Genomic DNA, 19,575 nt, shown 5'->3' with positions numbered 1-19,575 from the left:
ACAATGCACAATGCTACACTACAGTGGTTGTGGAATGAAAGAAAACACAGATCAAACTAGTAATGACATCGTCCCTTGAGATGCCATCAAAATGTTAAAACCAGTCGCAGCTCTCAATGGTTACACTGATTCGTTAGATGATGTAGATGCTATAGCAAGAACATACACGATGACAGAAGGTACCCGGTCTATGATATCTGTTATGGAGTACATAATTACCCGGCTATCATCAAAACGCACAGATCCAAGTTTCGAAAGTGTGGCGCTCGTTCAACAACCATGTCGCAAAAAGACAGTGGACCTTTCCCCGACTACATCATTTGCAAGTGGAGGTCTGCAGCCTGCTGTGCAAGCTCGTTCATCATAGCTTCGTCAAAGAACTTGTTGATGCTGACATCCTCGCTCATGCCCTGGAAAATGCGTATGTGTATACAGTTAACACTTGGATCACTTTAATTCTCAAGATGGTCTTACTATTTCAGTATCTAGCTAGTCTTACCTTCCTTCGCCTCGTCTTTACCATGAACTCACGGGCAAGGTGTTGTATAGGTGCTGGTTCCAGAGGGCGGAGGACAATGCTCTTGTCAAGAGGATCGCCAGGAACAATAGCCCAGTGATCAAAGACTGACACACAAAAGGCCTGTCCCTGGGTATGGTATCTGAGGTCTGTCTCAAATCCAAAAGACTCTATAACAGGTAAAAATGCCTGACGAAGGTAGAAATAACACCATCAGCAAAAGTCATACAGGTTTCGCAGAAGGTAAGTTCAAGGCTGAATTCAGAAAAATATGTTTATTTTTACCTTAACAACGTATATTGGAGTGCCTGGCTTGGGTACATCGGCTGTCACATGGCCACGCCGTCGTGACAGGACCGTGTATATAGCAGAGACACAGTCGATTGGAGTTTGGATCTGCCAATTCCCAGCGTACAAATTTGTCAGATCAGGTCAGCAAAACCAAGATATATTTTTAACCAGCAAAAGTGAAACATGTACGTGTCTCTTAGATCTGACAGTCTCCATAAGGGGAGGATTGGTGTATTTACAAGAAGCTTGATCCCATGACTAACCTCAATGTAATAAACAGGCTCCATAAGGCGAGGATTAGCCATCAGAAATGCTGAGTAGACCACACGACGAGCTGTGGGAATTATTTGACCACCACCACGGTGCAATGGTTCTGGAGCAATGTTTGCATTTAAGATCTTGAACTTGACATTCCTAATTGGTTCATCACACAAGGGACCTTCTCTAGCACCCCACTGAAACCTGTGGTTAGTGCAATAAACAAAATGGTTAGAAAAGGCAGTGAAAAGATCCAAAGGAAGACTTAATTAACAGAAAAACAGGGTGACCTACCCTTGAACGATTGAATCTTTGACTGCATTCAGCAAGTTCTTATCCACCTCAACTGAAAGTGAGTCATCCAGTAGAATGTTAGGACCCTGTATGTTAAAGTAACACCCGCTCAGTTCACAGACTAACAGAAACATAATGTTGATAAAATTATAAACTAAGGATTTGGTGGGAAGTTTCTTGCACGAGACTAAACTCGACATCAATGAAATACATGTAAATCAGTAGACTGGAGGGGTTCATGTAACAATACCAACAGTGGAAGCACCCAGCCAATAAGATCAAGTTTGCTACGCGTCTACACAATGACAGGTCAGCAAGCAATTTGACATCTTACCTGCTTGTCAGGTCCAAAAGCCCATATTGACCTTGCTGCAAGCACATCCCATTGGTAGCGTTGGCGAAAGAAGTCAGTGACTTCTTTCTGCCTGGAGTCAAGGCTAACAAGGCCATTCTCAATATCTTCTGCCAAGCCCTTCTCTAGTGGTTCAGCTAGCTGCATTTTGTGTTACAGAGATATAAAAAGATATAATAAATCAGTTAACAACATATGTTTGATTACCATGCTGAAGAAAGACAGGCACAATAAAAGCCAGAAATAAAGTACGGTCAAGAAAAACTAACCATGGTAATTTTGTTTCTCTTGTTGGGTGTTTCAGCAAAACATTTCATAGAAGAAGTATCAACAACTGTTTCACAAAATGTCACAACTGGATCTGCAACCTGTGTAAAAACAAAGCAACAAAGTAATCAAATAGTTGTTTCAGAAGAAAAAGAATGTGGATCTTGTCTACACAAAGAGAAGGAAAAGTTGAGCATGTGTATTGTTTATTATACCTTCACTTCTACCTCAGAGTAAAGCTCTCTAAGGTCCTTCATTATAGAATCTAGATATAGCTCACCAGTCCCAAGGATGGTGTGTTCTCCTGACTCTTCTACCTTGGTAATAGCAAGAGGATAGCTTTTACTGATTTTACGAAGGCCTTCCACCATTTTAGGGAGCTCACTGGGGTTAAGAGGCTCCGCAGCTATTTTTACAACAGGTAAAGTATTGAAACGTAAAGGTCTAAATATGTACACATCGTCATCCATGTTCATAGGACATATAGTTGCAGTTTTCATGATTGATGCGTCAACGCCTTCGATAAGAACCCAGGAACCAGCAGGGGCTTTACTAATTGGAACACGGTACCGTGCCTGATAAACCCACAACTTGGTGACCTCTTTGACAGTCATATCCTCTTCATCATCAGGAGAGTAGCCTTCTCCAAGGACCCGGACAGTCTGACCAGTCTGTATTGTGCCACTATAAACTCGTCCAAAGGCATCAAAGACACTACAGTCAGATTTAGGATACAGTTTTGTAACATTGACCATAAGAGGGCCATTAGAATCACATTTCTTCATCGCTTCCACGATGGAGGAATCCTGTGGACCAGTGTATATGTGTTCTATCTTCCTTGCAGCAGCATCCTTCACAGAGGGGATGTTTTTCACTAACATGTCAGTAAAGCCAGTAGCAGTGCCAAAAATTGAGCGGCAAGCAAGTCTTAGCAAAGGCCTAACGTTAAGCTTGTAAGCTGCATTGCTCAGCGTCACACCCAAGTCAGCAAGAGTTGATTCGACAAGGCTCTTTTGCTCTCCAACAACTTGACTATAGATTTTGTACAGAGGCTCAAGGATGAACTCAATGAACGATCTATTAGCTCCTTCTGCTGGCGGCTTCTTTTTGAAGGTTCTGGAGCCATGGTGATAATACAAATCTCCCCATAGACGAGAAGCAAATTTCTCATGGTCAAATGGAATCCCATGAATCTTTCCATAAAGATGTGCAAAAGATTGCAAGGTAAAAGACCAGCCAGCAGAACCACTCGCAAAACAAACATTTCCAGCAGCTGGGTCTACCAGTTGAGTGCCACCTACTGTGGTAGAACAAGATGAGATAAGATCGTTGATTGTGTCCAGTGTATGCCGTATTTTGAAATATGCGTCATTCGGGGGCAGCTTTAGCTCTGTTATCAGTCTGTCAACCTGTGATAATATAGTGTCAGCGAACATCATCTTCAGCTTGCAGCTGAATCATATAGAAAAAATGGGAACAAGGAAAATGTACCTTGTTAATCACAACAACAATGGGAAGTCTTTCTTGGATTGCATGACGAATCGCCCGCTCAGTATTTACCTACTCATCAATGGAAGTGCATAAGAAAAAAAAATCTTCATGTTTCAGGAAAACATAACTTCAGCATTTTCTGGCTGGTTTTGCAGCCAAGGTACTACGCCCATTCATGGCAGAAGAGAAAACTCCACACAAGCAACTTAAATATTCTGCCTCTAGTGCATGCTGTAGCCACTTAAGAATATGGCTTGATTTATATAAGCTCACTGTCTACCTGGTGTTAGCTAACCTAAGAAGAGAACAAACTAATAACTAGAAATGATGATGCCACAACAGTGTGAAAAACTTTTGCTCATCAAACCCGTTACCAATTTTTTCTAACTTGTGACAATATTTGCTCCCGACAGGCAATAACTAAACCCCCACAATGCTGATAGCTTCAAGGAAAGAAAAAAAAACAGATTTTCAACATACTACCAGGTAACCTTAGAAGCTTCAAATGTTATGGAAAAAAACTGACACAAAAGGAGTTTTTTTGTATAGGATATTAGTCTTCTGCCCAGACTGACTTCATACTGGTGGAGAATGCTTGTTATCAGTGGGTGTAGCTGTTAGTGTCCCTAATGCAGCATCAACAAAACATTTCTAGCTTAATAAAAAGGTAAGCTTACACAAACCAAGTTAAATCGGAGCATTATCTGCTTGCCTTTGAGGATGCTAGACAAAATTGTCTGTTCAAACTATGTTGATTCCCCTGTAATCTACATTTGTAGGTTCAAGCTTTCAGCAATGTTATTCAGTATACCCTTCTGATGCTTGTGTTCTACGAATACAGAAACATATGTTATGTTTCCTAGTTCGTACCAACAGAAATGAAGGAAGAGCTGGGATGCCAATGAACGTGTGATGCTGTGAAGATGTATCCCTAGAGAATCTCTCATAATGAACTCGCTTGAGCAAGCCAGGTTCCACATTCAGACAGATGCTATCGTTGTAACATTTTCTAACAAAACCAAAACTACTAACTCCAGTTTAATAATCCTACTTCAATCTAGCAATCAGAGTTTAAGCCATTGCTACAGCAAACAGAGACATGTAAAGCAATAGAATCAGAGAATTACCATGACGCCCTCGGCAGCATCAACAACAAGCACAGCTCCATCCGCGAGCCGGAGCGCAGCAGTCATCTCATCAGAAAAGTTGACATGCCCAGGCGTGTCCATGATGTTGCAGAGATACGACTTGCCATTGCCCCCCTCGAGCACGAGTGACATCGGCACAGCCTTTATGGAGACCCTTCGCTCCTGCTCGTCCACCCGGGTGTCCGTGAACCGCACATGGCGCTCGCCCTCGGAGTCAAACGTGTCCACCTCGTGCGTCTGCTCCACGAGCATGTCCATGAACACCGTCTTCCCGTGCTGCAGGTGGCCCACGAGAGCCACATTGCGGACCAGCAGCGGGTTGGCAGCGAGCCCAAGGACGAAATCAGTGGAAGCGTAGGTGGAGGTGGCGCCAGCTCGGGTGCCGACCTCGAACTTCACCACGCGCGGCGGCGCCACGATGGGCTGCTCGAGCGCCTGCTCATCTTCGTCCATGACGAGCGCCTCGACGCCCGGGCCGTAGACCTCCTCGGCGGTGGGGTAGTACTTCTTGTCCTCGGCGAGGACGACGGCGTTCGGGGAGGCGTCGGCGTAGTCGTCGTCGTCGACGTCCATGAGGGCGGCGGGGCGGCGGGAGTTGGGGGAGCCTGACAGGGAGCGCGCCGGGGAGGGGGAGCGGGACGGCGAGGGGGACGGGGAGGCGGCGGCGTCGGAGTCATCGGCGTCGGAGTCGGCGAGCTCCGGGCCGATATAGTTGCCGAACTCGTCGTAGAGGCTGTCGTCCATGGCGTCGAGATCGGTGGGACGCGGGCTAGGGTTTTGGGGCCGCCGGAAGGGAGCGGGGGAGGTTTGGGATTTGGAGAGAGGGGGGAAGAGGAGGCGGTACAGCAGAGCAGGCAAAGTGAGGGCGTCTCTTGGATCGGGATCGTGCCGCTCAGCGAGGAGACGAGCAGTGCTCGTGAGAGCTGCATCTCCAAGCAAGTCCAGTCCACGTCAGAACATTTCGCTCGTGCTTCGTTTGGATATTGGTATTGGGCTCTTGGAATTGAATTGGAATGTGATACCAAATCAGCTTGGTATTGAAATGGACTATAATTTCAATTCCGTTGTTTGGCTGTATAGAATATTGATTGTTGGAATTAGCGGAGGACACAATTTCATTTTCTTGTTTGGATGTAGAAAGGATTGAATCTGCCTTCTTCCTTCCTGCACCTCAGGAGCGGCTCCTCCTCGTTTACAATTTCCCCATGCGTCTGACCTCCACAGCAGATTTCCTAGGCCCAGCGAACGACCTCCCAGACAGCGCTGCAGCTCCGGCATGTTCCCCCCAATGATTGTCCTCCTCCCAGACTAGACACCGGAGGTGGAGAAGACGGCGTGAGGAGGCTAGCGGTACGCCAGAGCAACAGATCCATGGCGTTCTCCCAGCGGCCAACCTTCTCCCCCGGCTGCCGACCTCGTACCCAACGCCGGAGGTGGAAAAGACGACGGAAAGAAGGAATATGAGATGGCGGCAGCGAGAGGCGTCCAAACTCCGGGAGTGGCGGCCGACCTCGTACCCAACGCCGGAGGTGGAGAAGACAAAGAAAGGGAGGAACATGATATAGCGGTAGAGACGGCGGCCGAACTCCGGCAGTGGCGCCGACGGGCTGCGGCCGAACACCAGCGGCGGCGGCGGCCTTCGGTGGCGGCGGTCGGCGGCCAAACTCCGGCGGCCGTACCAGCCGTGGTTGGTAAGTGGTGGTGAAGAGGTCGGTAGTGCTAAAGAACTGCAGCAAGATATGAGCGAAGCCAATTCAGCCCAATTCAGAGGGGTTGGGCTCGGTTTTGGGACTGGCTCTTTTAACTACGATTCAATTCCGTGGAATTGTGTTTAAATTCTATCTCCCAGTTCCTGAAACATCCAAACGGTAGAATTGGAAAAACTCAATTCCAATTCCGAATTCTGGCCTTCAATGCCAACATCCAAACACACTGTCAGATCATTTGGCATCCATCATCTGGGAATAGAATTGTAAAATTCATTTTAAATTTCAAAAAATAACTTGTTTGGTTTGCACAGAATTAGCCACATGAATTCAATCTCAAATTCCATGAAATCACACTATAACTAGCCTCAATTCCTCTCTAAAAGTCATCATTTCTCTAACATTGTTTCTCACTCTTCAATTCCATGTGGTAGACAAATATGATTTTTCAACCCGGAATTCAAATTCAACCAAATGAAATCCTATCAAAAATTAGATTTCATTTCATTTTGATCAAACGAAATGAATTTTTGGTTGCCAAACGAGCTGTAAGTACAATGAATGTTCTTTTAGACAAAAGTACAGTGAATGTTTACGCTAAAAAAAGATACAGTTAATGTTTAGTGTAAAACAAAAGTCGTGAACGCCTCTCTTTCCCACGAACCACTCTGCCCCGCCGTCGGGGTTCTCCCAAACACAGCCACTCCGGTCCCCCTCCTCCCCTCCGTCCGGCGGCCACGTCGGCAACCAGAGTGGGGATCCGTCCTCTTTTTTGTTTTCACCTGTAGGTTTTGTTTTCCTTTGGTAGTTTGGTTTGGTCTTCGTAACAGCATTGCGGAGGTGGTGGGGCGATGGCATGTTGAAATAAGGTCTCTCCGGCCTTTTCCTACCTTGAGGGCGTTCGTCTCGGCGTCAACAAAACGCCTGTGAGGGTTTGCATCGCCAGATCTGTTGGTTTTCTTCGGATCTTGGCATTTGGTGTGTCTGTGAAGGAAACAATTTGGATGGTCTTTGGAGTGGTGACTTTGTCCTCTTCTTTTGTTGTACTCTGCGGCAAGATCAGGTGTTTTATCTTTGGTAACAGTGATAAGGGATCAGATTCAGATTATATTTACACCCAAAACTTGAAAACTCAACATTTCCATTTTATCTTAATGCCTCTTCAAATTGTTGCATGAGCCATCCACTCCAAAAAAAGGTGAGAACATGAGATTGTTGAACTCGTTACCGGGGGTACACCCCTATAGACAGGTTGTCATACAATCGATTCATCGCTGGACCAACGAGTAATAAATTCAAAATGACGAAAACACATGATGCAAGATCCACTAACTCTGCTACTCCATCCGTTTCAAAATATAATTAAGGCGTGTTTCGTTTCCTTTGAGAGAACATTTGACTAACAATTAGTCTGTCAATAAATAATTTTTGTGGCATAAAATTGATAGCATTGTATTCGTATTCAAAAGTACTTGCTTATGGTTATGATTTGTATCGCACAAATTACAAGTCGATTGTGTTAATTTTAGTCACAAACTTGGTCAAAAAAAATGGATGGGATATAATTAGTAACTCCTTCCTTTGGTTCTATGGCTATGGAATTCCTCAAAGGAGTTCTTGAAGCATGTACAACTTATAAAATATACGAAGGATTCCCGCATGCTTGGTGGTCAAAGTTGGCACGGGACGTGAAATCTTCCGTGCGGAGCCACCGCCCGGGGGCCTAGGCTCCAGTTGAATTTTTCTGTTAAAACAAAGTAGATTAAAGTACATTCTCACGAAAAAAGTAGATTAAAGTAGATGTGATGTTTAAATTAGTCAAATATTGTAAGCAAATGCTAACTTCGGCCAGGCTTCACAAATTGGCTGGCTCCGCCACTGGTGCCATATTTGCTTTTGGAAAAATTTGTTGGCATGAGGCATTTACAGGTGAAGTCAATAGATCATTTTCTCTTTTTTTGAGAGTAATAGATCATTTATTCTATTTTTTGTTTGTGCACTTTATAAATTGGACACCGTTTGAGGGATGTTGGAAGGGTATGTGAGGCTGTCACCCGCACACATTCGGGTGTCAAATACTCTATATAACACACACACTCACAATTTGAATACTCTCGTACTTTCGGGTACCTATCCTCACATACTTGGGTGCTATCCTCACACGACAGGCGTCACCCTCACACATTCGGGTGCCAGCCTCACTGTCGTAGCACGGGGCTTTGACACCGGGGGTGTGCGGGCACCCCCTTTTAGGTTCGGCAGGGGCGACGGGGATCGCTCCGGCGATCGCCGGCATGACTGAAGGCGTACGTAACCCGCGAAGTACAACACAAGAAGATGCATGCACATTTTTAACCAGGTTCGGGCCACCCGGAGGTGTAAAACCCTACGTCCTGCCTGTCTGAGCTTGTATTATTGAGAAGACAGCTGATTACAAGTTGCCGGGGGAAGCCCCCGGGGGTGGTCTCTTTTTGGCTAAGTGTTTCTTCCTGCTTCAAGCTACTGTCAGTGCTGCGCTACGAGCTGGCTCTAGAAGCGAGCCAACGAACCAACTGAACCGAACGGAATCCTAGTGAAAAAGTGAACCCCTTTGACCGTTGGCGGGGGTCCTCCTTTTATAACCAAGGGGATACCACAGGTGCCACGGTGCATGGTTTACAAGTGGCGAGCAAGGAGCTTGGGCAACTCCTCCTCGGCGCGCTGGCATGCATGCATGAGCGCCAACCCCGCGGCTAGGGGTCTAAGGCCTAAGAAAATAGGACTGGACAGCTACTGTTCGTCCGACAAGACGAATAACGCCCCTCCTGTCTGCTTATTGAATGCACCGTGCGCCTCACTCCTTGTCCTAGTGTGACTGCACACTGGGCGCCCAGCGTGCGCCCACGTGGCATCGCTGCTCTGCCCGCTCGGCCCCGCCCTCGCGGTGGGAGCCTGCGCCCGGAAACCCCTCCTCCAGCAATTGACTTCCCGGGAGGTGCCCAGGTGGGAATATTCCCCGAAGCGCCGCTAGCCCTTCTGGACTGGTAGCTTGCCGGGCAGCCTGTAGTTGCCGCCCGGGGTGAGATCCTCCCGGGAACTCGACGACGCGACCCACACGTCGTGCAACGGTAGCACCCGGGTGCCACTGGTGCGACAGTAGCACCCGGGCGTGGGCCGGCAACACCTGTTCCCGGACGAACTTTTCCCAGGTGCCCGGCAACCGACGCGTGGGTCCCGACTTGCCTCAGGCCCGCATCTCTCCGCCGTCCCAAGTACCCCGCCGTTACGGACGGAGTAGTGGGTGCGTGATTTCCGCCGTAACCTCCCCCTTAAACAGGGAAGTTAAGGCCACTCTTCGCATTATCTCTTTGATTAGCAATTATCCCAGCGCGCCCGTAGGGTGCGGAACCAGCCGTTACCAAACGGCCGGGTGCTATAAAGTTTTTACTGCTGTTCCAAGGGGAAAACACTTTGCTCCCCAGCCTTCGTCTTCCAACTCCTTCGCATCTTGCGCCCAAGAGTTCTTGCTAACTTCTGCCTCCGTTCCCCATGGCGTCCCCAACCACTAGGAAGGGAAAGGAGGGGAAGGCCCCAAAGAAAGCGGCGGCCAGCAAAAGCGAGGCGGCCGCCAAGGCCTCCGTCGACAAGGATCAGAAGATGCGGGCGATGAGGGCCACGCTCGCCTTCTACCGGCCTGGCTACAACGGCGAGGCGCTGGCCAAGATCCGGCACGCCGTCGCCTCCGGGTTCAATGAGCACAGGGAGACGCTGATCCTCCCCGCGGGCGCCGAGCACCAGGACAACAACTTCCGGGTGTTCGGGCGCTTCCTGCTCTCCGGGCTGGTGCCGCCGTTCTCCTTGTTCCTCCACGCGCTGATGGAGTAGTATCAGCTGCGGGTGGCGCAACTTCACCCCACATCGCTCTTCCTCCTCACCACCTTCCAATTCCTCTGCGAAGCATTCGTCGGGGTGATGCCGTCGGTGGCATTGTTCCGGCATTACTTCTACCCCGGATCGATAACGCGAATGTGATGTCGTCAGGGGTGGTGTTCCGCGCCCGCGACCGGGTGAAGTCCGAGTTCATCATCCGGTCGGGGAAGAAGATCAAGAAGGAGTGGCGGGACGACTGGTGCTAGGTCCGGGTAGAAGACCCCGAGGAGTTCATCCTCTCGCCCACCGAGCTGCTGCAACCCCACAGCGGCTGGCGGGACCGGTACCACCGCGATGCCGATCTCCTCCCCATCGTGGAGAAGATCAAGGCTTTGCGGCTGGCTGGGCTCACCGATGTTGACGTGGCCCGCATCTTCCTCACCCGGCGCGTGGCGCCGCTCCAACTGCGCTCCCGGCCCGCGTGGATGTACGCGGGTTCCGGGGACAGGACATGCCTCCATCGCGAGGGCGTGGACCGGGAGTCCCTCCAGGTGTGGGTGAAGGGGATCTCCGGCGAGGACCTTCCCGCTACGGGGTTCTCGCCGGGGGTTATCTCCCTCCACGCCAACGTTGCGGGGCTCAACAACATCGTCGCCTCCTTCCCACCCTGCAACGAGTGGGGATTAATGGATGACACCCCCACTCGGACTCCGCGCGCTCTCCCACCGGCACCTCGCGGGAAGCAGGTGCTTGAGGAGAGCGGGGGCGAGTCGGAGATCAGCTGGCCCTCGCTTCGGTGTTCCGACGACGAAGCGGGCCAGCCTGCCGCGTCCCAGGCAGTCGTCCCCGTGGACGACGACGATGAGGACAGCGACGACGCGCCCCTGATCGTGCGAAGATCAAGGCGCATGCAGCGGCCGCGGCTACTTCCACGGCGACTGGGGCGACATCCGCCCCAGCGGCGGCAGCGGCCCTAGGGGCGTCCGTCGGCACTTCGGCGGCGACCACACACGTGGCGGTTGCCGGAGGCCGGCGGTGACCACCCCGACAGCGACCGCCAACGACCCTGCAGAAGTAAAACTTAGCTATTTGCTTGACAACGAAAGAAGAAGACCGACATAAGCAATCGAGGTGAGATTGGCCTTACCCGACGACCAAGGGCTTGGGCTTTGGGCCACGAGCCGCAGCCCTCTTCCGCTTCACATTCGTCGGAAGGTCCTTCTCGGCGGCGTGCTTCTTTGAGACGGCGCGTTTCTCCCGAGTCGGCTATGTCCGGAAAAAAGCAAGTATGAGTATTTTACTAACAGATATTGAAGAAATTACAGAAGAGTGTCAAAGGTCCTTACTTTCGGTACAGCGAGGACCGGCATGGGGTATTGGCATGAAATCCTCCGAGTCCGGATCCTCGACGTCAGCGGATCTGCGCGGGGCAGCAAAGCGCTTGTCGGGAGAGCCCCCGTCTTCCCTCCGCTGAAGAGAGAACATCTACACAAAGGAGTCGGGTTGAACCGAGATAAGCTTATATTGGACGAGTGCCGGCATAGCAGTATGTCGGATACAAGCCTGAAATGAGTAAAAGTTAAGGCTTACCGGAGGAGCGCGACGATCCCGGGCATATGCCGGCATACCCCACGCCCATTTCTCCGACATGCTGGTTTTGGCGATCGCCTAGACCTGCCGCCGAACCTCAGCATGGGAGAGCTTGATGGTCGACACCCTGTCCGGGTCAAATTGGCCGCCGTAATAGCACATCTTGTGGATCCGGCGCTGGAGCGGGCATAGGCGCCGGTATACGAAGGTTGCCAGCAGGTCGTCGGCCGACATACCCTTCTCCTTGAGCTCGAGGATCCTGGCATGGATCTCGGCACCTTCTGGGAAAGAATCGTTCGGGTCGAAGGACCAGTTCCTCTTCTCTTCTGGGGGCCTGACCTCGAATCCCGGAAGGTTGATGAAGTCGGTGGCGGCGGAGTTCTTGATATAGAAAAAGGTCTTGAGCCATTTCTTACATGACTCAAGACCCTGGATCCTCAGAAAATCCGAGTTGCGGTGAGGGACGATGGTGGCGGCGCCGCACCGCGTCATCGGCTTTGGAGCGCCGGGATTGTCTCTGTCGGGGAGAACCAGTGGCCGGAACATGAAGTACCGGGACCACAGGTCGATGGATGGCCAGAGGCCGAGATAACCCTCACAGCAGGTGACGAATGCTGAGAGGGTGAGAATGGCGTTTGCCGGAAGATGGTGCGGCTGGAGGCCAAAGAAATCTAGGAAAGTCCTAAAGAAATTGCTAGCGGGGAGAGCAAAACCGCACTCGAAATGTGAGAGGAAGACGACGTACTCACCGGTTTCGGGGGTCGGCACGATTTCTCCGCCGGGAACGCGGCACTCGACCTCCTCCGGGATCCGTCGGGAGCGGCGGAGCCACGCGATATCCGCCGGGGTCACGTCGGAGCCCTCCCAGGCGGCGCGCTCGGAGCTGGTCCTCTCCTCCGCCTGGGCAGCAGGGTCGACGGCTGGGTTGCGAGAAGAAGACGCCATTGAAGGGAAACAGATCTAGGGTTTGGAGCTTCGGTGGGGAAGTGCCTGCGTGAGGCTTGAGCTAGCAAGCTAGTGCGGCGGAGGCCTAGGTGGTTGCGAGCGAAGCGGTGGCTGCGAGCTCGGAGGCGAGAAACCGCGGTGGCGGGGATGCTCGGAGTTAGCAGACGGCGGCGAAGTGCGCGAGGAGCAGAGGAGAACGAAGGGGCGAAGGGAGCGAGGAGTGCGAAGGGTTTTCTGTCCACCCCTCCTCCTCCTTTAATATATGAGGCGAAGTAATGGGGTGCGCGTTTCCCGTGCCACCACCTTAGTGGCTAACGGGAAGGTTGCGCACGATTTGGGCAGTTATGCTCAACAAGGCGCATGCTCGGTTACTGCGTGACGTGCCGCCGAGAATCCCGCGAGATCCGGAGGATAAGTGTTCGCTTGGGAACCAAAGTTCTATCCTTAAAGGCTCTGTCGGCTTTACTGTCCGACGCGACAGCACGCTCGCCTCAAAAAGCGCGGTGGCAGTAACTCAAGCCTTATCTTCCCATTGGTGGCGGTTATGTCGGCAGAAGTAAGTTTTTAATTGTCGGTCTTGGAGAAGAAAGAATCTCGGCTAAGGGCTGGATAAGCACGCCAACCCGGAGTCCCGGAATGAATTGATCTCGGTTAGGAGGACCTGGGGTTGTCTCGGCATCCCTCTCGGCTGGACCCAAATAGGTGTTAGTGGTCTGTCTAGGGGAAACTGTCGCAGCCCGACATCCTTCTATGCCGGACCACAACAGCTTCGGGGACTAGTATCGGGGGGATGTCCCCGGGTAGGGTCATGGCGACACAACTCTAGCCGAAATAACGGAGGCAAAGCCGTCATAGCAACGTATGCCGGCATCATAAAGTTAAACTAACGCTAAGCCAGCATCCCGGGCGTATGCCGGCGTAGTTTTCTTATCTTGTAAGTTTGTAGGATAAGGACGAGCCCCTTGACCTCGGCGGTGCCGAGATCCTTCAACGGTCTTATCCTGACCACACGGTGCAAAGTAAAGCAGCGCCATCATCATCTCAGAAAAGCAGTCAGCGCCTGCGTACCGGTGTCAGGTGACCACGCTAGAGAAGCACCGAAAGAGAATCTATGACGGAAGCCGGCAGAGGATAGCTGTACCCGTTGCAGGCTGGCAGGGAAAAGTAAATTTGTCTTGTCCCCTGCGGTACTGCCTGGAGGGAACAGAGCCGTGTGCCCGGCGGGGCCCAAGAAAGGTGACGTTAGACTCGGCCCGCATGTCAGTGTGACATGCCTGGCCCATAAATAGAGCACTGCACCTCCCTGGAGAGGAGATCGAGCACTTAGACATTTTTGGGTTTCCCCTTCTTGTTCTTCTTCCTCAAGAATACAGCTCAAGGAGCGCAATTGTAGAGCTTGCCTATCTCGGCTAATACAGCAAAGCAGGAGCAGGAATTTACCTCGACAAGAGGGCTCCGAATCTGGGTAAATATGTGTGTTCTTGTGTGAATCGTGCGTGTTTTTTTTCACGTCCTCGCTCCTCCGGTTTCCTCCTTCGTCCATCGGTCCCAAGTTAAGCCATTCTATGGCATCTGCCGTGACACCACCACGACAGTGGAGTTTTCAGTTTATAGTTCCGAAAACGTTAAAGGGGTTCAGAAATCGCTTGATCTGGAATGGAGAATATGTATCTCGCCGCGCTACGAGGCGTTAACTGACGAAATGAAGATAGAAATGACACTGATCGTTGGTTCCTGACAACTGACATGCACTTTCGGCCTACCGAGTAGCTTTGTTATTTTTCATCTTTGTTGTACTGCTGCTCGGTTTTCACCGGAGAATTGGATTAACTTGTAGTAACAGCTTATTGGAGAATTTTGGAACGTACACCAATATCAATCTCATATATATAATACAATTGAATCAATCACAAAAATTACATCAAAGGATCCTTTTTATAATGGACTCGAAGAATTAATTAAAGAGATCCTCCTTAACTAACCAGCCATATGCCAATGCGTGCTAACCTAACTACTGAAGGTCAACAAGGAGCTAATTTGCTTCCTTTTGCCAAAACATGCTGACCTAAATTACTGAACTTGTAGGTCAGCTTGTCGGATAGTAAATAGTTACCGAAACAGTAAAGGGCTTCAGCCATCACTTGATCCGAAACGACAAACTGAAGATAGAAACGACACTGAACGCTAGTTCCTGACAGGCACTTGTCAGCCTAGATATTTTTTCATAGTTTGTTGCACTGCTGTTCGCAAATATAGCAATCGGCTTTCACTGGAGAATTGGATTAACTTGTAGTAACATCTTATTGGAGAATTTGGGAACGTACACCAAAATCAATCTCATATATATATAATCAAATTGAATGAATCACAATAAATAATTACATCAAGGAGTCCATAATACTGGACTCAGAAGAATTGATTACAGAGATCCACTTTGACTAACTAGCCTTTTGCTTAGGCATGCTAACCTAAGCAGCTTGTCGGATAGTAAATAGTTCCGGAAACGTGAAAGGGGTTCAGAAATCGCTTGATCCGGAATGGAGATCATCTCGCCGCGCTGCGAGCCGTTAACTGACGAACTGAAGATAGAAATGACGCTGAACGTTGGACAACTGACATGCACTTGTCGGCCTACCGAGTAGCTTTGTTATTTTTCATCGCTTGTTGTACTGCTATTCAGTTTTCACCGGAGAATTGGATTAACTTGTCGTAACAGCGTAGGAGAATTTTGGAATATACACCAAAGTCAATCTCATATATATAATACAGTTGAATCAATCACAAAAATTACATCAAAGGATCCTTTTTATAATGGACTCGAAGAATTAATTACTGAGATCCTCCTTAACTAACCAGCCTTATGCCAAGGCGTGCTAACCTAACTACTGAAGGTCAACAAGGAGCTAATTTGCTTCCTTTTGCCAAAACATGCTGACCTAAATTACTGAACTTGTAGGTCAGATTGTCGGATAGTAAATAGTTACCGAAATGGTAAAGGGCTTCAGCCATCACTTGATCTGGGATGGACGGTGCAGATCATCTCGCGGCACTGCGAACCGTTAAGTGAAGTCGGCCACGCGGCTATTTCAGGAGCTGCTTCTTAACAACGAACTGAAGATAGAAACAACACTGAACGCCAGTTCCTGACAGGCACTTGTCAGCCTTGTTATTTCCATAGTTTGTTGTACTGCTAGTCGGTTTTCACTGAAGAATTGAATTAGCTTGTAGTAACAGCGTAGGAGTATTTTGGGGGCCGAACATACACCAAAATCAATCTCATATATATAATAAAATTGAATCAATCAGTAGAATTACATCCTAGGAGTCCCTTAATACTGGACTCAGAAGAACTAAATTACAGAGATCCTCTTTAACTAACTAGCCTGATGCCAAGGGGCTATAACTAGCCTTTTGCTTAGGCATGCTAACCTAACTACTCAATGATGGTCAACAAGGAGCTAATAAATTTGCTTCCTTTTGCCAAAACATGTATGCTGACCTAAATTACTGATCATGCAAGGAGTCCCTAACATTAATGGACTCGAAGAATTGATCACATCATCTGTAACTATAACTAGCCTTTTGCTTAGGCGTGCTAACCTAATTAACTACTGAGTGATGGTCAACAAGGAGCTAAATTTGCTTCCTTTGCAAAATTAGCATCCTAAGCTGAACTACTCGACGACGTAGCCGACGATGACAGTGATGTCGTCCTTTTTCCCTCCATTGATGGTCACCCCGGTCCGTTCCCTGCAGTCGACGCTGAAGGGCGACTCCTGAGAGCTCCTGGCCTTCTTGTAAGCAAATCCTGCAATGACGCTGGCCAGGAAATGCGCAGAGAGCTTCAGCGCGGCACCCATTTGCACGAACTGCTCCAGCGCAGAGTCGAACACGTTGTCGAAGAGACCGTCGGATCCGACGAGCACGACGTCGCCCACTTTCAGCCGGATCTCGCCGACTGCCGCGTCACTGACCTTGTTTACGCCGTTGGAGGAGAGCTGGTACGGGCAGTTGAAGTAGTTCTGCTGCGGTTGCGAGCGCTGGATGATCTTGCCGCGGCGCAGCACGGCGAAGCCGCTGTCGCCGACGTACGCCCATTTGAGGAACCTGCCTTCGAGCGAGAGGATGACGGCGGTGGAGGCGGCCGGAGTGCGCGCGGCGACTGCGCGCAGGTAGGCTCGCTCGAGCAGCCCGTATGGGCAGAGGTGAGTGCCGGGCGTGCAGGAAGCCACCTCGGCGCGGGCGTTTTCCATGATCTTGCGCGAGAAGGCGGCGGCGTCCACGCCTTTCTCGCGGCAGGCCCCGACGCCGTCCGCGACGCCGATCACGTTGGACGCCGCATTGATGAAATGCGCATCTTCATCATGCTCGAGAAGATAGCAAGCAGCGGATTCCATCCTCAAAGGGATCTCTTCGAACTCCATGAGGTCCTCGGGCTCGTAAATCCGAGTCAGAGCAGCGAGGTACCAGCGGACGTCTTGGCGCGCGAAGGCGGCGGAAGCGGGCAAGCTGCCGAAGTGGATGCGCATGGCGAGGCGGAGGGGCTCGGGAGTGCTAGCGGCGATCTTTTCGAGAATTTTACGGACCTGCGGCGGCGTCTCCATGGTTGCCCTCAAGCTTGTTCTCGGGAGAAGGAATGGAGATCTTTGGTCAAGTCGAGTTCTTGGCTTTTTCCGGGAGGGCTGAGGGAACAGGGGAGAGAGGGTCAAGTTCTCGCGCAGAAGCGAAAATTTGATCCAGGGTTAGCCCAAATTGTGATCCGAGGTAATAAAACCAGGTTACCGACTTGATCTCGTACTCGAGTTGCCAGTCTGGCAATTAGTACTTCCCTAATTTTTGAATCCGAGACGTATGGCGGTCGGCCGATTTCTTGTTACTCAAGCATCTCTCTGTCTCCATCCCCAATCCTGAATCCCCAATCTCCCCTTCGATTTCCGCCCCTTCTCCAACCTTCCTTCCTTCCATTTGGTCGGCCATGGCGATGGCGTCGGCGAGGATTGGGGGGCGGCGCTGGCGGGGGACGCGAACCGGATCGTCGACCGCCGCGGAATGGAGAGGTGGCGGCGCGGCGTGGTTCCCAGCCATGTTCCCAGCGCAGCACTAGCAAAGCACTAAGTCCAGCGGTGTGCTGATCCATTAGTTTCTTATGTGAAAACATGGCGTGAGTTGTGTGAAACTTACCCTGAGTCAAGTCGTGGACTTGTGCTCGTACTGGTTATTTGTGTGTTCGCTTTCAGGTGTTGCCGGAGCTAGAAGAACATGGTCGATGACGGGATTGAGAGACGAAGCTTGGGAAGCTGAGGTCGAGGATCAAGGTCATGCGAGACGTTCGTGCGAAGGAACAATGGAAGTGAAGTCTACGATGATCCGGGAGGGCACCGGTTTGTCGCATGTTGTTTATACCGGAGATGTACGGTGTTGGAGATATTCGATACGTGATGGTCGAGTTTTGAAGACATCACAAGAAGAGTTGATGGCATGAAGTGACATCGAGGTGAAGATATGTAGGTCCAGCCGTGGCTGAATGAGAGCTGTTTAAAGATTAAACAGTAGCGTCATCAAGATGACGTCGGATGGAAAAGTGATCCACATGAAAGTTGTGCGCGTCTTCGAGACGAACAACTTTGCTTTTGGAGTCATCTCAATCCGAGGTCATATGCAGGCCCCACGGGCAAAATACTGACCGGGACAGAGGCGTCCGTGTTGGATTCGGATTCGGTTTAGGGTTGCGAATTTTTCCTTATAAATAGAGGGCATCCTAGCTAGGGTTTTAGCAAGGACGTGAGGTAACTCAAAGCTTTGGATCTAGATCAATTTTTGGAGAGTTCTTGGATGCATGGTTGCATCTTTTGTAATCGATCAACATCGTTGCAATAAAAAGATTCGTTGGCGGTGTCATGTCTGTTCTTTTCGGATCTTCGTGAAATCTTCGTGCTAGATCTTTCTAATAATTTGGTGCAGGTTCATCACAAGTTCATAATACTTTGCTGCAGGTTTATCACGAGATCAAGAGAAGATTGCGATTAATTCATCTTTCTTGTTATTCCTCGAAATTGGTTTTAGATTAATCCTCGTAACTTTCTGTCAGTTGTTACTATTTTGATCATATCTTTTGATTGGTAAGTCAGATTGAGCTGATTCTTGTTGCGTTGGTTAGATAATTTTAATACCTTTCTTTTCCATACTCATACGTATTTTTTGGTTCATCCAATCAAAAGTTACGGCTGTTTTACTATCACGGACAGAAAGGTGATTTAGGGTTTGAACTTTCGAGAAAAGTTTTAATTTGCTTCCACGCAATCATTCACCCCCCCTCTGATTGCTTATCTCGATCTCACAGAATTAAACAGTGTATGACAAGATGGAGCCTACAGGCCCGCGCCGCCGGCTCTCGGATGGAAGGAGGCACCGTATGCTGGACCATATTTTTTGTAAGAATCAATCTGCCGTTGCACCTACAGATAATGAGCATTAGCAAAGCGGCAGAGCAAGGTCGAAGGTGTAAAGAGATACCTTTGGGCTTTTAATTGGGTTTTCTTCGCTGCGTCAGGGGAAGTATTTTTTATGTTGGATTAGAAAGGGTCTCCTATTGAGCTGCGCCAGGAGGGGAGAGCTCGGCATCTGGAGCGCACGAAGGAGTGGTTTGTGTGCGGGCGGACGAGGTGGGTCTCGAAGGCTTGACGAAAATAAGGGAGAGAAAAAGGAACGGTGAGTATTTTTTACTCTGGTATAGATAGATTCGGTGCAATCCTGAGGGCCCATAAATTTTATGAAACGACGGTGAAGAGAACGGTACTTATTTTTTAGATAGGTACAGAATCACGAAAAATCTACAAAAAACGAAGATGGTTAGCACATGTTCACTTG

At 49.8% G+C, this 19,575-nt stretch overlaps 2 protein-coding genes across 2 annotated transcripts; both read right to left on the bottom strand.

Annotated features, from left to right (window-relative positions):
* Nucleotides 1-30: 30 nt before the first annotated feature.
* On the bottom strand, nucleotides 31-5,467 carry LOC100834476 (110 kDa U5 small nuclear ribonucleoprotein component CLO). Its single transcript, XM_003563595.4, has 10 exons — nucleotides 4,598-5,467; nucleotides 3,471-3,539; nucleotides 2,195-3,388; nucleotides 1,982-2,080; nucleotides 1,695-1,853; nucleotides 1,361-1,446; nucleotides 1,072-1,270; nucleotides 803-913; nucleotides 500-706; nucleotides 31-410 (listed from the first exon to the last, which is right to left on the bottom strand). The coding sequence occupies exons 1-10, from the start codon at nucleotides 5,360-5,362 to the stop codon at nucleotides 312-314; spliced, it is 2,988 nt and encodes a 995-aa protein (XP_003563643.1). The 5' UTR covers nucleotides 5,363-5,467; the 3' UTR covers nucleotides 31-311.
* A 10,915-nt stretch (nucleotides 5,468-16,382) lies between these two features.
* On the bottom strand, nucleotides 16,383-17,312 carry LOC100830884 (putative protein phosphatase 2C 24). The gene has a single exon (XM_003560551.4). It carries the CDS (start codon nucleotides 17,310-17,312, stop codon nucleotides 16,383-16,385), a length of 930 nt encoding a protein of 309 aa, XP_003560599.1.
* Between the last annotated feature and the right edge of the window lie 2,263 nt (nucleotides 17,313-19,575).

Source organism: Brachypodium distachyon, chromosome 1 (genome assembly GCF_000005505.3).
Source record: "Brachypodium distachyon strain Bd21 chromosome 1, Brachypodium_distachyon_v3.0, whole genome shotgun sequence".
Classification (NCBI taxonomy): domain Eukaryota; kingdom Viridiplantae; phylum Streptophyta; class Magnoliopsida; order Poales; family Poaceae; genus Brachypodium; species Brachypodium distachyon.
This window is presented reverse-complemented; position numbering and strand designations above follow the sequence as displayed.